The following is a 17,918-nucleotide window of genomic DNA, read 5'->3' on the forward strand; positions in this document are numbered from 1 at the left end:
TGAGCAAATTAGAAAATTAAAGGTAAATATGAGATTAGGAAGCTTCCCAGTAAAGCCAAACTTACTTCAGAGTTCATATATTGACATAAATAAAACTGTTATCATGTGCAAAACACTAAATTGGCAGTGTGTGATACAGGCCAAATGCAATTTAAATGTTATAAATGGATCATCATTGGCATTAACATCCAAAAAAAAAACCAAAAAAACCTGAAACACTGATAGAAAAAAGTAAAGATAGTGCTTTGGACTAACAGAGAATGAGCATGTCTGGCAGCATGTCAAGTTTTATTTAGCAGATAATCCATTTAGTTCAGACATTTTTAATTACTTGTTATCCAGATGGATCGGGTTTTTGAAGCCGCTATAGATGCAAAAAAAAGAAGACGTTTCATATTCTCCCTCTCTTTCTCCTTCACACCTTTCTGTCTCATATTCAGCCACTTAGGGACTGACCAATTAGCATCCAAAATCTTTATTAGAGCTTGTTAAGCCTTTGTGGAGGGTGATCTGCACGCAGTATGGGCTGTTACTTTCTTTTCCTAGATATATTTAGCGGCTGTTAGTAATTTGTACGCAAGTCACAATTTTCCTGACTTTGACATGTTTCTGAATGCTTCAAAATTTATTCTTAACCAGTGTTCTCCCTTGTTATTAAAGCTGTTTGTGACTCACAAGAAATACTGCTTATGCTGTCTTCGTTTACACGCTTCTATTGCACAGCAACCCATAGAACAACCGCATGTATCACTGCAGTCTTCTGTCAGTTCTGCTGCTTATTAATAAATCATGCTACATTCAACATCTCTGGTCAAGCTCTTATCAGACATCCTGCAGTTTCTAGTCAAATAGTTCAAATGGTTGTTTTCAAGCTGGTCTCCTACTGACAGGTCACCTTCATGTGCGGTCAAAGCTGGGATTGGCAGTTTGAGCTTCACGTCAAGCTTTAATTTAGGTGCTGTTATTTTAGTTGTGTATTTCTGGAGCTGTTTTTTTGAGAAAGAAGACAGTCTACCTGAACATTAAAGTCACACAGAGAACACAGTATCCCGCTTCTTAATCCCAGTCCAAATAAGGACTGAAATGCTCTGAAATATTAGGCTTGATTTTTGAACAGGATGCCAAAACCAAAAGTTTCTGCTATTGTTTCTTTCCACCCCTGGAGGACAGGAATTAACAAATGTAGCATTAAATATACTTGATAAAGGCAGCTAGTCCCATTTCAATCTTGTTATTTTTGTCATTCTTCTCTCAGTATGGTAAAAGTATTCCTCACATAGGCTCCAGGCAGTGATATGAAAATTTATCAATTTGTAATGTGGCATGGTGTTGAATTCAATGCAGCACCCAGCTAACCCCCTTTCTAAGATTAATGACTTCAGACAGGTCCAGAGCGACGAGGGAAACAATCCTGATTGTGTCAGAAAGGATATTACATTGACATATCCCACGTCTGACAGCTAATGCGTTCTGCTTTAAAAGTGACTCACGCACAACTATGAATTTCATCACATGGTTCTTCACATACAAATGGGCTTCTCGGAAGCATGCATGGGATGTACAATATTCCTTTACCACTAAATGCTCATGAATGGAAAGTGTGTTTATTTATTTTTTTGGTTAAATATTACAGATTCTCACTTAAGAGGTGCCTTGAGGTACTTGAACTATAGAGTGGTTAGATCAAAAGATTTCTTTTGAAATGTCTTGCCATCTGATTTTACAAGTTCAATGACACTTTAATTATATTCTTCTGAATACAGTATGCTTAAGCAAGAAAGACAGCACATAGTTAGATTACAGTTTTAATAAATTGAAACCCTTGCATTAAAGTGGAGAAATGAGGAGATAATTACTACTGGTTTGTACTTTGTCAATGAGCCACAGTTTGGCTCAGCTAATGATTAATGTGTGATTATAATGGTGGTTGAAACCTATATGCTGCTTAGCTTTCTTGAACCTTGTGAGAACACATTAACATAGAATAATATACCCGGTAAAGTTCCAGTCTTGACAACCTGAACTTAGCATTTGTGCCGCTGTAGAACTTTGTGTTATATTTAGTACTAGTTTGCAGACTTAAAGTTCTATTTTTCTTGCTGCATGGCATCGTATAAGAATCCAAGTGAAGAAAACATCCGTGAAGCAATCTGTATATTTGTGAGGCTAATCCAGAGGTAGCAGTGCAGCAAAGCAAATCCACTGTGAGCTTCTACCGGTCAACATAGTAGTTCTGCTTCTATTTTAGGAGAATGTTTGATGTACTTCACTTGCAAGGTCTTCTTTTCTTCAAAAACACTGAGCAAACACTGAGTCTGCTTTAAAGAGATGGTAGGGAAATGCATCTTGACTTTGTGGTTGACCACACTGTGCCCCGTTGCCCACACAATTTGTTCTAGTCTGTGACTTTGTTCTGTCCCGCACTGGTTAACATAAACTCCCAGAGCCCTCCCCTGAGCGTTTGAGGGAGAGTGAGAGCTACTGAGCGCTACCAACCGATTCCAGATGGCTTCCACAATGTAGGGCTCAGAGGATGAGCGCTGAAAAGAAGATTGATTTCCTTTGTGGAGTATGACAAGCCATGCACTAGAGCGCAGCTCTCCAGACACACAAAAGGAAGCTCAAAAAACATATTTCTCCCTCTTTTTTATTTTTTCATATCAATCTGCTTTGCAGTAAAACTACAGGCTGGAGTGTTCTGAGGGTTTGCCTCTGGTTACCCAAGAGAGTAGATGTGTGTATTCATGAATTTTCTGCCATTTTTTATTTTTATTTCTTTCTTTATTTTTTACTATTTTACACCTTCTCCATCAAAGCTTATCTGATAAAGTGTTTATTCCACCTCTCTTCTTCTCTCTATTTGTATGTCATTTTAAACACCTTCTAAATTCAACTTGAATTGGAAGATACAGTCCAATATGTCTTTGACTGTAAGTTTTACAGCATTTGAAGTTTACTGACCAAAATCAAAATAGTTGGATTTCTGTTTATTATGGAAAGGGAAATGTGGGATTCCAGCAGGGCAATCCATCAGACCAACTATCCATACCGGGGATGGATTTAGAGGCCGGAAACATTCAACCACACAACTGCCTTTATTTGACTCCCCATTTCTTCACTTTTTACAGACCTTGCTCCGGGATGGAAGGAGAGAAAGCACCGTGAGCACACTCTACCTATCGCCTTCTAACATCGAGACGGGTCAGCAGATCATCTGTAAGGCCTCTAACAAGGCAGTCCCCAGCGGCAAGGAGACCAGTGTCACAATTGACATTCAACGTAAGCATACCACTTCTTCCTCTCTCTGTTACTTTCAATGTCCCCCCTTTTGTAAGTTGTGTTTTGAAGTACCTTTGTTGTTGCAAGATGAGGAAAAGACTTTTTATGCCCAGCATTGAGGTATTTCCCACATGTGGAGGTATGACACTATCGGAAGGGCATGCATGACTAACACTCTGTAAACATCTAGGATTCATCTTTGGCTCTGATAGATATCCGTAATTGGTTTCCAGTTTGCTTTCATGCCATGTAGGTGGATGGATTGGTGATGCATCACTGTTTTTTGTTCGCTATGATGAAATATCAAAAGAGCTGTCCATCTAAAATGAATGGAGCTGCCTTTTTTGGTCCAGCTACCTGCCTGCTGTGGCACTATGCAAACCGTCTCCACCTCTTTTATTTCCTTGCTCATGCCATCAATCTTTTTGATGAGAACATCCACAATTCCCCTCTAAAATAGGCAAAGTAAGCCCAGCGTGTAATACACATTCAGCCTCAATTGTCAGGGAATCTTTTTTCGATCAAGAACCGTTCACAGTGAGAGAAGGGCTTTGAACAAAGGGATTTTGCATCACTCACAACCCTTTCAACACTATTAAGTATGACTAATAAAGCAGAAAATGCTATTTAGAGAGCCATTATGACTGACGGCTCCATTCTTTTCATTATGTACACCACAAGAGGCAAGCATGGCAAGAGCGGACACGACACGATCAGGCCAACTCAGGCGCGGGAGTAAAAATGATTAACAGTTGTTAGTGTTTGCAACCCTTGCAGTTTGTCCTCTTCATTTTTTATTTATTTGTTTTTGTCATGCAGTCAGAGAGGGAAGTCTGCCCACATGTAAACTGATTTGTCACCATGTATAATGATGTGTCTGCGATAAATGCTCGCCATCATAGCATCATCCTCGCCTGTGAATGTACGATTTAACCCTGAAAAATGAGTGGAGCAGATTTGTAATTAGCATTCCAAAATGTGCTCTTTACACAATTAAAGCTCCTGAAAACATTTTTCACAGTGTGAGATCAAACTGAGCGACAGCAGAGACTAATTGTCGAGATTCAAATTGTCTCCCACAAGGCTTAGGCTCTCGCTCTCCCTCGCACTCCCTCCCCCTCCCCCTTCTCAGATTTGACAGGTAGTGTTCAGCACAGTTCAGCTGAGCCTCTGGAGTTTGTGCTGAGATCCACTTCTAAATTAAGTTGCCCCTGAAATGAAACATGCTGCAATTGAACTTTGATTCATTCGTGTTGGGTATCAATTTGCTTAATTTCAATGCAGCCTAATTTGATTACAAGTTTCTTGGCTCAATAACACAGTCTGAGACGCAAATCCAAAAATATAAGCAATGGTGCAGACACGCACTGCACTGTGTGTGCTTTGCTGTTCTGCAGACATACTGTAAAGCCCCAGTCTGCTGAGACACGTACCTATGTATGTATTTTGGTGTCAAGATGCCAAAAGACTTCAACTGTATTTAGTATTTTATATACAAAGGTATGCGGAGCTGAACAGCCTGTAATTACTCACATGTCTATTTTTGCGAATTTGACGCAGTGATAAACATTTACTATGATTATATTGTAAGAATTAAGTATTATGAAGTTGGATATGTGGAAACCAATTAAATAGGAATCCACCATGCATTGCACTGTTGTCATGCAGATGAGGCAGCACACAAAAAGGCTGTGTTCTAATTCAGGATTTGGATCATTCCACAAAGATTAGTCCTTAAAGGACCTGAAGGCCAGGCTGTACCAAATCAGATGATCTAGATAATTCAATTACTTACAAGGTAATTACCAGGACATTGTCCTCAAACGGCTAACAAAGTTCCAATACCAGTAACTGAGAACAACAAGAATGACGCTCCTTACTGTGGCTTACTGAGTGTTTTTTTTTTTTTTAACCAGTAACGTATAACCACCTGAGCCACAGGTCTATGGCATGATTGTATGATAAAGCCCAAATTCCTCTGAGTCATCAATGGCCACTTGAGTGGACTGCTCAGAAACTCTCACAAGGCTGAATGGAATGTAATAATACAAAGCACTGCCAAGAATTTAGCAGTTATGCTCTGTTATGGATCTGAGTTTGTCTGCCTGTTGCCATGTGTTTTGTTCAGAAATGCATACTTTGCAGAGGATCCAGACGCCTGAATCGGACACAGTCAGCTATAGTGAGCAAGGAATACTGTAAACACAGCAAAGACTCAGTGACTGGCTCAGATGAGTGTTACGCCTGCATAGGGCGTCACACATCATGGAGGAGAGAAACAACTGGGCACATGCTCATGTTTATTACACATAATTTGTTTTAAATCATCCACCAGTGATATTGCACGAATAAATCCATACTGAAAACATGATAGAATGATCATTTTGTAGCCATATACTGACCGTTTCTGTATTTTCATATCATTGCTTAAAAAATCTAACACAAACAACTGTCAGACTCTTTGAGAACACAAATAGGACTCACTGATCAAAAAGAGATGTTTTCATTTAATGGTAACTGAATAATTGCTAATAATACTGCAATAATGAAGGAAGATGAATCCATTGTCAGGCAATGGAAAAAAAATCTTTGGAGCAAAAGGAAAAGACACTAAATCTCTTTCCTCACTCCAATATACTACTTTCTTAGTGAGCCTTTCTCTGAGAAGCTGAAAGCTATTACCCTACCTATCAAGGCAATGGTTTCTTTAGGAGCTTCCTGCCGGCTTGTGAAGTAAACTTAACACCTGACAATTTCATCTCTGCAATTGTGCTTAGGTGTTCTCTTTATATTACCGCAAGAACCAGTCACATGTAAACATCAAATGATAGATGTTCATAATTGTCAGCACTGTTGAATGCTTCAAAAATGAAAAAAAAAATGCAGCTACAGATCTGCAAGCACTGATATACAATATGATCAGCACAGGCTGGTTTTCTTAAAGTTGGATATCATCACGTGCTGTCAAATTTCACTGTGGCTTCTCTCAGGCTGAAATTGTTTTGTTTTCTACTTTTGTAATCCTGAGCCTAATGCTGTTCATGTTCATGCATTCATCATTTAAAATGTAGATCTTCTCATATAACAGGCCAAATTTCAAGCTTTGAACTGTGATCATTAATGCTGTAATTCATGCCAATAAGAAAGCCCTTCTGTCAAAGCAACCGGAAAGATGCAGTGTTGCATAGTAATGACATGTTTTGTTGCCGTGCACATACTGTGATTGTGAATAGCAAAATGCTGGCTTCTTTTGTGCTCCACTCTACATTCTTTTCTCAAAATAAGCACAGCGGTGATCATGAAAGTTCGACACTGAACTGCACTTCTATCAGGTTTAAAAGATGCATTTGCAATTTTTGAAAAAAGATTAAAATTGGTAATTAAAAAATGGTGAAAATAATCACAAGCGGTCGACAATTTGACCGTTACAATATGCTCCATTCCGTGTTCCTTTTTCTCATTGTGCTCTCGCCTGCTTTATAAACGGTGCTGCAATGTGCCTTAGTACTGCAACAAAGACGGAGGGATTAATGGCAGTCTCTGGTGAACAGCTGCTATTAGTCTAAGTGGGACCCTGGTGAGGGCCAGATACAGTAAGTCACCGAGGCCAGACTGCACTCCATTTCTGTCCTTCTAAACATCTGATTGTGTTACACTGTAGGCCTGAAAGTCACTTTGATCTTTGGGTGAAATTTTTATCCTGTTTTCGGTCATAGATATGAAGTCAAAGATGGAGAGTGTGGCCTCATTTGCACTAAAAGTTAAAAATTTCTCTCCGGGAATACTGACTGAAGGATTTTGAAGGACAGCATCTTGTGAAAGAATTTGCATTGACTGTGTAGGCAGTCATATGAGCTCAGTCTTCGAGCTTCACTTTACGTCTTTCTAATTACAAGTAGGAAATTATGAGTTGACAGCTATCAAACACAGGGTTAATGCCTTGCAGACATTTCTCCAACACTCTGTGTGATAGCTCTGTATTGAACGCGCGGAGATCAAATTGATATTGATGCTCTCATCTCGCTCTCAGTAACAGCAAATAAGCAAATTTCTCCAAATGGTAGTATATTTCCTGAAAATGGATAATGTCCCCGAAGCATTTACACCCCCAGAATAAACACCGGTATTGCCTATTGTGAGGAAATCCTGCAAATAATTAATTAATTCATTAAAAGTCTCATTTATTTTCCTGACTAGAGTTATCTAATTGACTATTAGAGTTATCTAATTGAATTTTAATAAGATAATATTAATGGCAACAGAAGTAATTAAAATCTTCTCGTTCTGTCTGCCCATCTCAACATTTTGTATTCAGCTCCCCTCTATGCTTAGTTGTCCTTTCTTCACTCAGCTTCATCCTTGCAGCTACCCAAATGGGAGTAATCTAAACACAACCTGGCACGCTGCTCTACAGCTTAAACCAGGCTAAAACCCAATGCATTTAACAACAGTATTTTCTTTTATCATTACTTTAATGCTCATGATTTACATCCACCTCAGCATTTTCATTCCCACCAAAGTTCATACAGAGTTATCTGACCTAGGTTTAGACAAATTAGCATCTAAATACAGTATGCACTGGTGATGTTGCCAAAATGAGAGGGATTTAGAGCCAACAGAGGTGATTCAGAACCCCGGATAGACTGCTGACTTCAGTTGTCCATACCAGTCCATTAGCTGACTGTAATTATTTGATAGCAGAGGGGTGGCTACCCCCTGATGCTGTTTTTTTTGCGCAGCATGACTTAACTTGCATTACGCCCTTTGGACTTAAATCAGTAAACTCCCCACCATCCCGGCATGCCACTGCGGTGAAATGTGGTTCTGATGCCACAGTTTCATGTCCCGCTAATTCCCACACATCGCGCCATTTTAAATATTCCTCACATATTTTCTAGTCCAGTTGCATATCTGCAGAGCATTGCCCCACATAGAAACACGCTTTGAAACACGAAGTGGGAAATTAATGCACTAGGGACGAGCGAAGCCAAGGTTCTCCGTGTGTTTGCATTGCAAACAAGCTGAGCCATGTGGGGGGAAAATGAATGCCATTTGTTGAGACTAATTAATAAAGAACATGCAGATGTGCAATTGGGGAGGATTTGTTTTTAGTAGCTTGCTCAGCTACATGCTCTCGTTGCTTAATCAAGCAGATAATGGCGAATTCATGTGAAACAGAATTTGAAAGTGAGAGGAAAAGAGTATGAGGTTAAAGGGGCAAGAAAAGCCTCTGGGTTCTCTGTACATTACATTAAGTTCTAATAATTCAGCCATACGGAATTATCCCCTGATCTTATATGTTAACCTGCACGAAGACATGTTCTCTGAATATCACATCCCCATCAACCTGAAAATTTTGCTAACGCTCTAAATTAACTTTGATTAGTATGCCTCCATTGAACCAGCAACAGAACTCCGATGCTCAGGAACAGATGTGCTACAAGAAGTGCAGCGTCCTTAGTTAAGCTGCTGTATGAACAGCAGAGCATTTACCTTCATTAAACTGAGTAAATCCTGAATGAATTTACTCGCATGAGTAGCTCACGCCCAACATGTTAGACCTCAGGTTGTCAGTCAGTCTGTTCTCCCTTGAAGTAATTCCACTCATCCAGCCATATGACAGCGTGCCCATATTGCTAAGGCTATAAGCCATAAGCGGATGGCCCACAAACAGCTTCCCCATCCTTCAGAGGCATCCGACACTCCTGGAGTCTGCGGCTGGTCCTACTGGAGAACAGCTGTCTACAGTGACCCAGAGAGATTGGAAATTGAGCTTTAAGAAAGGGAAAAAACAATTTATGCTGGCACTATCTCCAGGAAACAGAGAAGTTGGAAGATTGTTCCAAAAACACCATCTGGTCTCCACTTTGAACTAACCGATCAAAAGCTGTCGGCCAACTCTAACACCACCCTCCCCAATTCATCCCGTTGTTTTCACTGAAGCTCCGATCAGTCCTACTATTCCCCTTTTCCTCAATCCATCCGTTCCTCCCCCTCTGTCTCCCTCGCTGCTGCTCGCTTGACGAATGTGAGGAATTAACAGTCTTGCATATTGATGTGCTGTCGCATGATGCCTCAAATGCACTCGTTCAGCAACTCATGCATTTATACATCAAAGTCACAAATGGACTTCTTTATTAGGTAGATGTCTGCCATATCTGAAGGGTCAAATGTTAAAGGAGTTCCAGCCCCTGATTCACACCCAGCGTCACTGCTGACAGACTCGTGACAGCTGTTGCTCCCATGGCTATCTTCACTGGAGGCTTGAGGTGATGGAACTATCCAACAAACTGCTCATCTGACTTATGGATGTAAAGCCATAAGGGGGAGTGGGGGAGGGGGGCAGTTCAATCATTTGAAAAGGACATTCATTTGTGGCAGGATTGGCAGTAATGAGCGTTTGCGTCCTTAGAAATCCCTCGGTGGCAAGAAAAAGGAAAAAGGTTGTCATGATTAAAAAGTACAGCATAGGAACACTTTGAGTGAAAAAGTGACTTGTGAATTAGCTTCTGTATTACTGTGTCTTTTAGCACAGACACCACCTTCAGATCTCCCTCACTTTCTTTTTAATGTCTGCCTCTTTCCTTACTGTTGCAAATTTCTGCTGAATTTTATTACCACCTCCGCCACTGCCACATCTGTCATTTTCTCCCCGAGGTTCCCTCTACCCACATTTCTGTCCACGCAATTAACCACTCGCAATGCTAAAAACACCTACTGGGCAGCTAACGCTGTTGCTCAAGGGCATGGATAAGTTTCCCGTTTTATTATGACACACACCCATGTGCCCTTTTATATGCACACAAATGCGACATGTGCCCACACACACAAACATACAGACACACTCAAATGGCTTCTCGGTACCTGGGGATACTTAGCTAGTTGATGGTGGCCTTCAGTCCTCCACTGTGTTGTTGTTTTCTTTACTGGCCTGGGGAGAACTGGCACAGGTGGAGCTCATGGATTTGAAGGTGGTAGGGTGGTTGGTGGGGGTGCGGGGCAACTGTCCTGGGGGGAAATAAGTCTGCTGATGGGGAATATGGTGTGTGAGTAGGGAGGAATCCGGCACCTGGACCACCCCCTCTCTGGGGTTTTGTGGCAGCTGAGCCAGCCGAGAGCATCTGCACAGCCACAGGGTAAAAAGCAGTTTTTCCTACACTGCATGCCCACACACACACACACACACACACACACACACACACACACACACACACACACACACACATGCTCACTCTCCATAACTATACACAGAGTTGTTTGGCTTCATTACAATGGTGTTTGTGTGCTTCTTTAATTCTGTGTGGATTTCTGTGCCCACCACACTTCTCTTCATCCACATCCAAACACAGCTCCTGGTTAGTACATTAGTATTACTGAACACAAAGCAGATATACCTTTGAAACAGATGGCTGCGCCAGCATCAAACTCAGAACCAGCTCTATCCTCTTGCGACTAGTTCGCTGCCTGCGATGCCTCACCAGTATGCTACTGGTACCAAAAAAATAGAAAAGAAAAAGTGTGCTTCCACAGTGACACAGTGTGTTAGACAACATTTGTTTTTCTTTACAGCTAAGCTAAGTATGAATTGTTCAAATTCCTTTTATCCACCTGATGCTACGTCAACAGTAGAAGTACTATTAAATGGTCAGCTGCTGTCAGTTTAATGATTTCCCATTGGTGCATTTGAGGCTCAGAACAAAATACGCCCAGCATCTTTTTAAAAGCCTTGACTAACAGTTTTACCTACTTGAAATTCACTCTCTGAGTCGGTGAGGTAAACGGTTGTTTGTTTCACATGGGACAGGATTGATATGGAAATGCACACATATCTTCAAAAGGAATCCCACCTTTGTCAATTTCGGTAAATTAAGCTGTTTATTAAATTTGCATAATCTCAATATTTGTAATTGTAAGAGCTGCTTTAATTGGACTGTATCACTGAGGATGTTCATTGTTTTAATTGCAGTGGATTGCACTATGGACTATTCACTGTTTGCAAATTGCCATTTACTGAAACTCATTATCAAGTCAAGTTTTCCTTTGATTTGCTCCTTATAACACTGCTAATGAATATATGAGAATAAAAATAGCATGTTATCCCCACACCTGTGAATTACACTACCGTGTTGTTCAAGAGCAGGGTCTAGGCCCCTGGTGGGCGGCAGGAATATCAAAATAGGGCGTTGAATTATTCAGGAATAATTGCCTATTATTTGGGAGAAAATGTTGCCACAAACTGTGAGAAGTTGTCACAACTGTTCTAAGCACCGCCGCAACGTATTATAAGATAATCAGAATAAAAAAGACAGTGACCCAGTGGTTTTAAGTAGAGCGTATTTACCTACAGTACAGCATGTGTGGTGCAGCTACATAAAAGCCTGCCAAATCAGTTTTGGGTCACAAAACAAAACACATTTAGCAAATGTAGGTCCCCGAATAAAAATGAAAATTTATTTTGCATGTGCGGCTTTTTTTTTTCTTTTGAGGTGGCAATTTCCACTCTGTCTATTTTGTCTCATCTGCAAATTTTGTACGATATACTAGCATATAATGTTTTTTCTTTTCTTTCTGTGCCTTTTTTAGCCATAGACAATGTCAACAACAAAGGGTTTGTCTCAGGCTTACAGTTCAGTACAGCATGTTAGAGGAGGATGCCAGTTCTGTAATTGGTTGTCTTTGTGTCTCTGTGTTTTTTGTAGATCTCCCACTTGTCAATCTCTCCGTGGAGCCTCAGCATGTTATGGAGGGCAACCCTGTGACGTTCCACTGCTCTGCAAAGGCCAACCCTCCTGTCACACTCTACAGGTGAGATAATAAAAAGAAATGTTTCCAGAGTATACACACACACACACACACGCGCCACGAATGCACAAACCATAAAAGATTATATAGTATGCAAGAGAAAGAAAAACAGACGCGATTAACTTAAAATGAGGTCTTTCCTGATTGATGTTGCTGGAGGATAATACATTTTCACAATGAGTCAAATTTAACACTTCATTATTGATAGCATTAATCATTGTCAGACACCTTTTTATGATGCCGTGACACCATTAAACTTGCCCACACTTTGAAATGAAGAGACAAAAAAGAATGAGGAACAGTCACGCTGGCAAATGTAATGAAAACACATTCCTAAAAAATCATTTGGGAAACCTTGTCAGGTTCCACTGGGCTGCAGCAAAGCAACAAGCTTTGCTGCATAGCTGTTTGCTGTGCTGTCTGATCATCTCCCTTGAACTTTAAATATCCATCAGCGTGTCGGAGAAAAGCCGGGAATATAACGTGTATGGCATGAGAGGAAGATATCAAGATTGCATATTGTTTTTTTTCCTTAAGCAGTTGTGTTGAATGACAGCCTCAGAAGATCTGCTAGTGTTTGTGGCACAGTGATAACTGAATTCAAGCTCAAGCAGTTTGTTGTTGTTTTTAAATGACTCACATTTTTTTTTTTTTTTAAATGGGATTTTACACATGAAGGAATGTTCTGCTGTCTTCACTCTCAGTAATACATAGTTATAAAAGTGAGTGAGGAGTTAATAAATTATTTTAAAGAAAAAAGGCAACAGGCAAACTCCAGAGCATGACTTTATCAGGAACTTTATTCAGATAAAAAAAAAAAACTTGAAATTGCACTTACCCCAAAACGCAAGTGCTCTTTGAAAGAACCTGGACCCAGCTTATCACACATCATCCCCACTGCGAAGTGACAGTGGAACGCTGCTGCGTCTGAGTGGTTGGGGACAGAGACACACTTGTATGTTTGGAACCATTATTGCCTTTTTTTAAAGGTACAAAGACTACAGATTGGAGAATTGATTTGCTTTGGGAAGTCATCACAACAGGAATGCAAAAGTTCTTTACTGGCCCAGTGCTGCACAGACACAAACTCGGCTGCTGCTGAAAATCGCTTGAATGACTTAAAGATGACTCTTGATAACATAAGTGGCCCCCATCTGCTCTTTTTTTCATGTTCAATGCGTTTGATAACAGTTTGGAAGACGGGTTTTCAGTTTTGTTGTTCTGTGAAGGAAAATAAACAACTTTAATTTCATTTTAACTTCAGGCTCCGACAGTAAAAAAATAAAAATGAAAATAACCATACTTTCAAGAGATTCAAGGATTTGTACATTTTAGGAAGTATTGTACACTAGTGTACCTTTATGCATGCTTAGGTGACTGTACACTGTATATTTCTCTATATATTGGTATATACATATAAAGCATCTCATGTTTCATATACTTCTACAAGTTCCCGTTTCCACTGTTATCTAAAATAGAACTCGACTGGAAATACTGTTGTAAATGGCTCATAACCGCTGCATATCACATCAAGTTCGATCACAGGCAGAAAAATAAAAAGACAATAGCATAAGTCCTCAAGAGTTTTCCCCTTTTGTTTGTTTATTAAACCTCCGTGGCACATTCTTAGTTGTACTTGCTAGAATCATTTTTGTTTCTTACATATGAAAGTGTGCCGGAACAATTAAATGGACATTAATTATTCTCCTCAAGTCTTGCATGACCCTCCAGAAGTGTAATACTGAAACGATTTGTCAAGAGATGTTTTTCTGTGTGGGAGGTTTTTAAAACCCCGCAAAAAAAAAAAAAAAAAAGTAAATGGAGTGAAATCGATAGCAAAGGGAATTGGCTGGCTCTGAATCTTGTAATGGTACTGGGAAATGAAATGGATGTACAACACACTCACAGGTGGCAAAACAGAGATGTTGCCTTTTTGATGGATCCTGCCCTTTTGAAAAAGGAAAGGGGGAGGGAGGGCAGTGATATTGTGGAAAACAAGGTTTGTATTTGATTGTGTAGGTGCACAGCAGAGACAGAATGTCTATTTCACCTGCAAAGGGATTTCACCTCCATTGTTATGAGACCGGATCAATGTTAGAATCAGACTTCTCCCCAGGGCCTGAAGAGCTCAGATTCAATGGCAGTTGAGATGGCTTTTTCTTTTAGTTTGACAAACTATAAAATGAAAAATGGTTTAAGGTTCAACCTAAAACAGACTAAAGCCACAATTTTCCTACTCTCTAATTCACTTTTTTCCTTTCCTTCTCTGTCGCTGTCTTTCTGCTTTCTGGCTCCCTGTTATTGACACAACCCACTGCAGGATTAAAATAAGAGTCACACTAATAACTTTTCATACTTCAAGGTTGCACTCCTTGCCAGTTCTACAGTTTCACAGTCCCCCATTTAGATTTATCTGCAATTTATACCAGCAGTTCAGGACTCCCATGCACCACTGGTGTTCAGGGCATGGCAGACAGGGGATTTTTAGGCCTCATAATGCTTGCCTGAGAGGCTTCGACTGGGGAGAGGCCCCCACAAATTCCCCCTCTAGAGAGCAATATCACAGAGGAGAGCAGGAAGCTGGTCAAGCAGTGTGGGGCCATTATTCAGTGCTAATACACTCTGTCTACCCCAGATCAGATACAGCACAAGGACGGAGTAGTTCTTAGACGGATGGCCTCTTTTCCACTCCCGAGAGAGCCATCCATTCCCAATGTGCACTGCGCCACTTTGCCATCCTCCAATTCAGTGGACACTTGAGACACAGACCCAAGATAGTGGGGGCACTAGTCAAAGGGATGGTGCCTTCTGCTGCCTATAGCCCCTTGTGATTACTACACTGGTTCAATAAATCGGACTTAAAACGTGGAAATGGAAATAAGATATATTTCTACAGATACCTGATCTTTTGCCAGATCACAGCTCAAGGGGAGAGTAAAGGGGAAATGAGAGGACTTGGTATAGAGGTGAGAGGGGTTGGGAGTGAAGATGAAAGTGATGTTGAAAAGTGTGAATGAAGTAAGAGTAATAGGCATGTGTTTCAGTCAGCACTCGGGGAATCAACACACTCTGGGAGGGAAAGACGAGTGGGATGGAACATCTTCATTACTGTTTCTAATGGTAGGGGAGGATAAATGGCAAACATCACAATCACTCAACCACCATCTGATGAAGACACAGAGGGTTTTCTCAGATCCAAACAAGAACCCACCAGAGAGAAGAGGAAGAATAACAAACAAAGCAAATCAGGTCCCTCATCTGCACATATATTCATGCGCAGAGCGACAACAAAACCTCTTTTCCTTTGCATGGCTCTGCAAATAACATCCCAGTTCTTTCTGCACTTATATTCTCAGAATTGTCGTTGCTACTGCTGGATTGTTTGTTTGTCTTTGACTGACACTACAATCACCATACCTCCCGTCTTTCCAAACCTTGGAGCAGTTAATTGATACATTTTCTTCCATGCCTCTGTCTGTTTTTGGACGTGTCTACAATTCCCCAGTCACAATCTTTATGCCTAAATTAGCCGTGGCCATACACGACTGCAAACGTCGAGAAGTGTGAAAGAAAACATTGCTTTAACCCCTATAACACTCGCCCCCATTTTCTACTAAAAAAGACTAAAAGCTTGAAAGCACTGTGTTTCGTGGACTCTCGCAGTGAAAGTAGTTTGCGGCGCATCGGGACACAACAAGTATGTGCCTCTTTAGATGACAGAAAAGGTAAGAAGCTGCCGTTTTGCTGTGTGTGCACTCTTTTTACAAAGTAAGGAACTACTGCTGCTACTGCTGCTATTGTAGCTGCGGTATTGTTATCTTAAAGTTGTTTACACCGCTTGAATCATGAGGCTTTGTGCTTTGAAACGATGCATAATCTGGGACAATGCGATTAAAAATACAGTAGGATTTTCACTCCATCCAAATTCAGGCCAGTGAGTGTTAAGGGGTTCGAAAAATGCTACTTTTAAAAAAAACTCATGATAATGAAATTACTAAAGACTGATGTGCAAAGCTAGTAATGAGTTCAGCAGTTCACAGCAGAATTGCAAACATGTTGAATGTTGTGCACTGTTTCTGTAAGCATATAAACCAAAGTGAGACTGAGAAGTTGGAAATGATCCTTAGAAATGTGACTTAACATTAAAAAGCTGTGGAAAAAAAAAAAGACAAAAACTTGGCATGACCCTGAAAAGTTAAGTAAAATGCTGGCAAAATCCAAAACGCTTGAGTAAACTGTCCTTGGAAGAGTTGGTTGTTCTTCCCAACTTTTCAGCTAACTTTTTTTGAGGGACACACCACAGATGCCTTTGTTTTTAATAGATACGTGCATGTAAGTAGATATCAGTAGAACTTGCATCATGAAATGGCTCGGTAATATATGTCTATGTCTAAACGACTGCCTGCTATTACTAAAGCTGCATATTTATGTTATATTCCACTGAGAGTAGTCATCACTTTCAATATGCACGGAAGGCAGAATAGAAGCGCCCTGTGCTGTGCTTAACCATGCTGATAATAACTGTAGGGCCTGATTTACTGTGAGTCTTGATGCTGATGGCACAGATACCTGCCTAATTTAATTGTTACTGTTTTATTGCCTTAATCACATTCAGCAAACACAAAACTCTCCCCCTCTCCCACATCACTTCCATTCCCTGCTTCCATTAACGGCAGACCTTTTATCTACGCAGCAGTGTTAGCTTACACACCCGTGAACACGCATAAACACGCCAGATGTGCTTGCACACACGGAGCCGTGCACAGACTGTACACACTCAAGTGCACAAGATTCACACCGTTTGTCTGAATCAAATCCCCGAATAGGATACAGCAGTGTAAAGTGAGTCAGCTATTGAGTAAGCTTGCGCTGGCCCTTCTAACCTCCCAAAGGGAATGCAGGTGTTTGTGTTACCCCGGGCCAGCTATGTTTAGACATGAGTCTTGGACAAGGCCCAGCACACCAACAGAGCTCCCATGCTCCCTGCGGATGGCGGCGTTCTGTCTCCGCTGCCTGTAACGCTGTCAAGGGCTCCCAAACCTGGCAGCCGCAACCCCCACTCGGGAGCAGCCGGCTGCCCAAACATCTGTGCTTACCCCGTTATGACTCCTACAGTATGAGCAGGTAAAGTGTAGGTGGAAACAGTGACGTACTCCTATATCTGTAGATGTTACAGACATTGCGTCACTGTTCTCATCTTCACAACAATATTGTAGAAGCCTCAGTTTGGAAAGTATCTTTTCAATTTTCTGCTTTTTCTAAGCACTTTCTTTTTTTTTCTTTTTTTTTTTTGTGCTATAACTGAAAACCCCAAAAACAATTAGCGATTCAACTTTCATGGAACTTTCTTTGGCAACTTCTGTTTCCAAGAAGAAGAAGAAGGAACTTTGAAACTCATCGCTAATCTACTTCCCACCTTCCCCATCATTATGATCTTGTCTGCTGTCATCATCAACATCATCGTTCTTATCATCCTAATCTTCATCATTATTGTCTTCATCATGATTACCGCAACTGTCACAAAGTGCAATTAATGACTTATTCATCAACAACATCTTTGTCATTGTAGTCATACAGACAGAAGCCCAAACATTGATAATGATATTCATATTCAGGGATGGAGTGCTATGAACGCCAACAGTCATCATCATTAACAGCGTGGTTTTCACAGTCTTTTTGTTTTTCAGTATTCAGCATCTACAGGGATTGTGCTAATATTTGGAGAATATTCTGCTGCTCAGTTAATTAGAGTTTGCAGATATAAAGCACCTATACGATATCCTCTCTACAAACTATCCAGCATTCAGCACTTCTACCACTCCATCAGACGTTAGGGC

General features: G+C 40.6%; 2 protein-coding genes across 13 annotated transcripts in view; one reads left to right on the plus strand and one right to left on the minus strand.

Moving 5' to 3' along the window:
- smtla (somatolactin alpha) overlaps positions 1-17,918 on the minus strand; it is a 379,498-nt gene that overhangs the window by 296,307 nt on the left and 65,273 nt on the right. The gene's annotated exons all lie outside the window — the stretch shown is intronic.
- Positions 1-17,918, plus strand: part of kirrel3b (kirre like nephrin family adhesion molecule 3b) — a 160,657-nt gene that overhangs the window by 115,650 nt on the left and 27,089 nt on the right. For all 12 annotated transcript variants that reach the window (XM_022190334.2, XM_022190337.2, XM_022190341.2 and 9 more), the window contains exons 5-6: positions 3,129-3,279; positions 11,979-12,084. In XM_022190334.2, coding sequence (XP_022046026.1) covers positions 3,129-3,279; positions 11,979-12,084 — 257 coding nt within the window. The remainder of the gene's footprint in view (positions 1-3,128; positions 3,280-11,978; positions 12,085-17,918) is intronic.

Source organism: Acanthochromis polyacanthus, chromosome 13 (assembly GCF_021347895.1).
Source record: "Acanthochromis polyacanthus isolate Apoly-LR-REF ecotype Palm Island chromosome 13, KAUST_Apoly_ChrSc, whole genome shotgun sequence".
Classification (NCBI taxonomy): domain Eukaryota; kingdom Metazoa; phylum Chordata; class Actinopteri; family Pomacentridae; genus Acanthochromis; species Acanthochromis polyacanthus.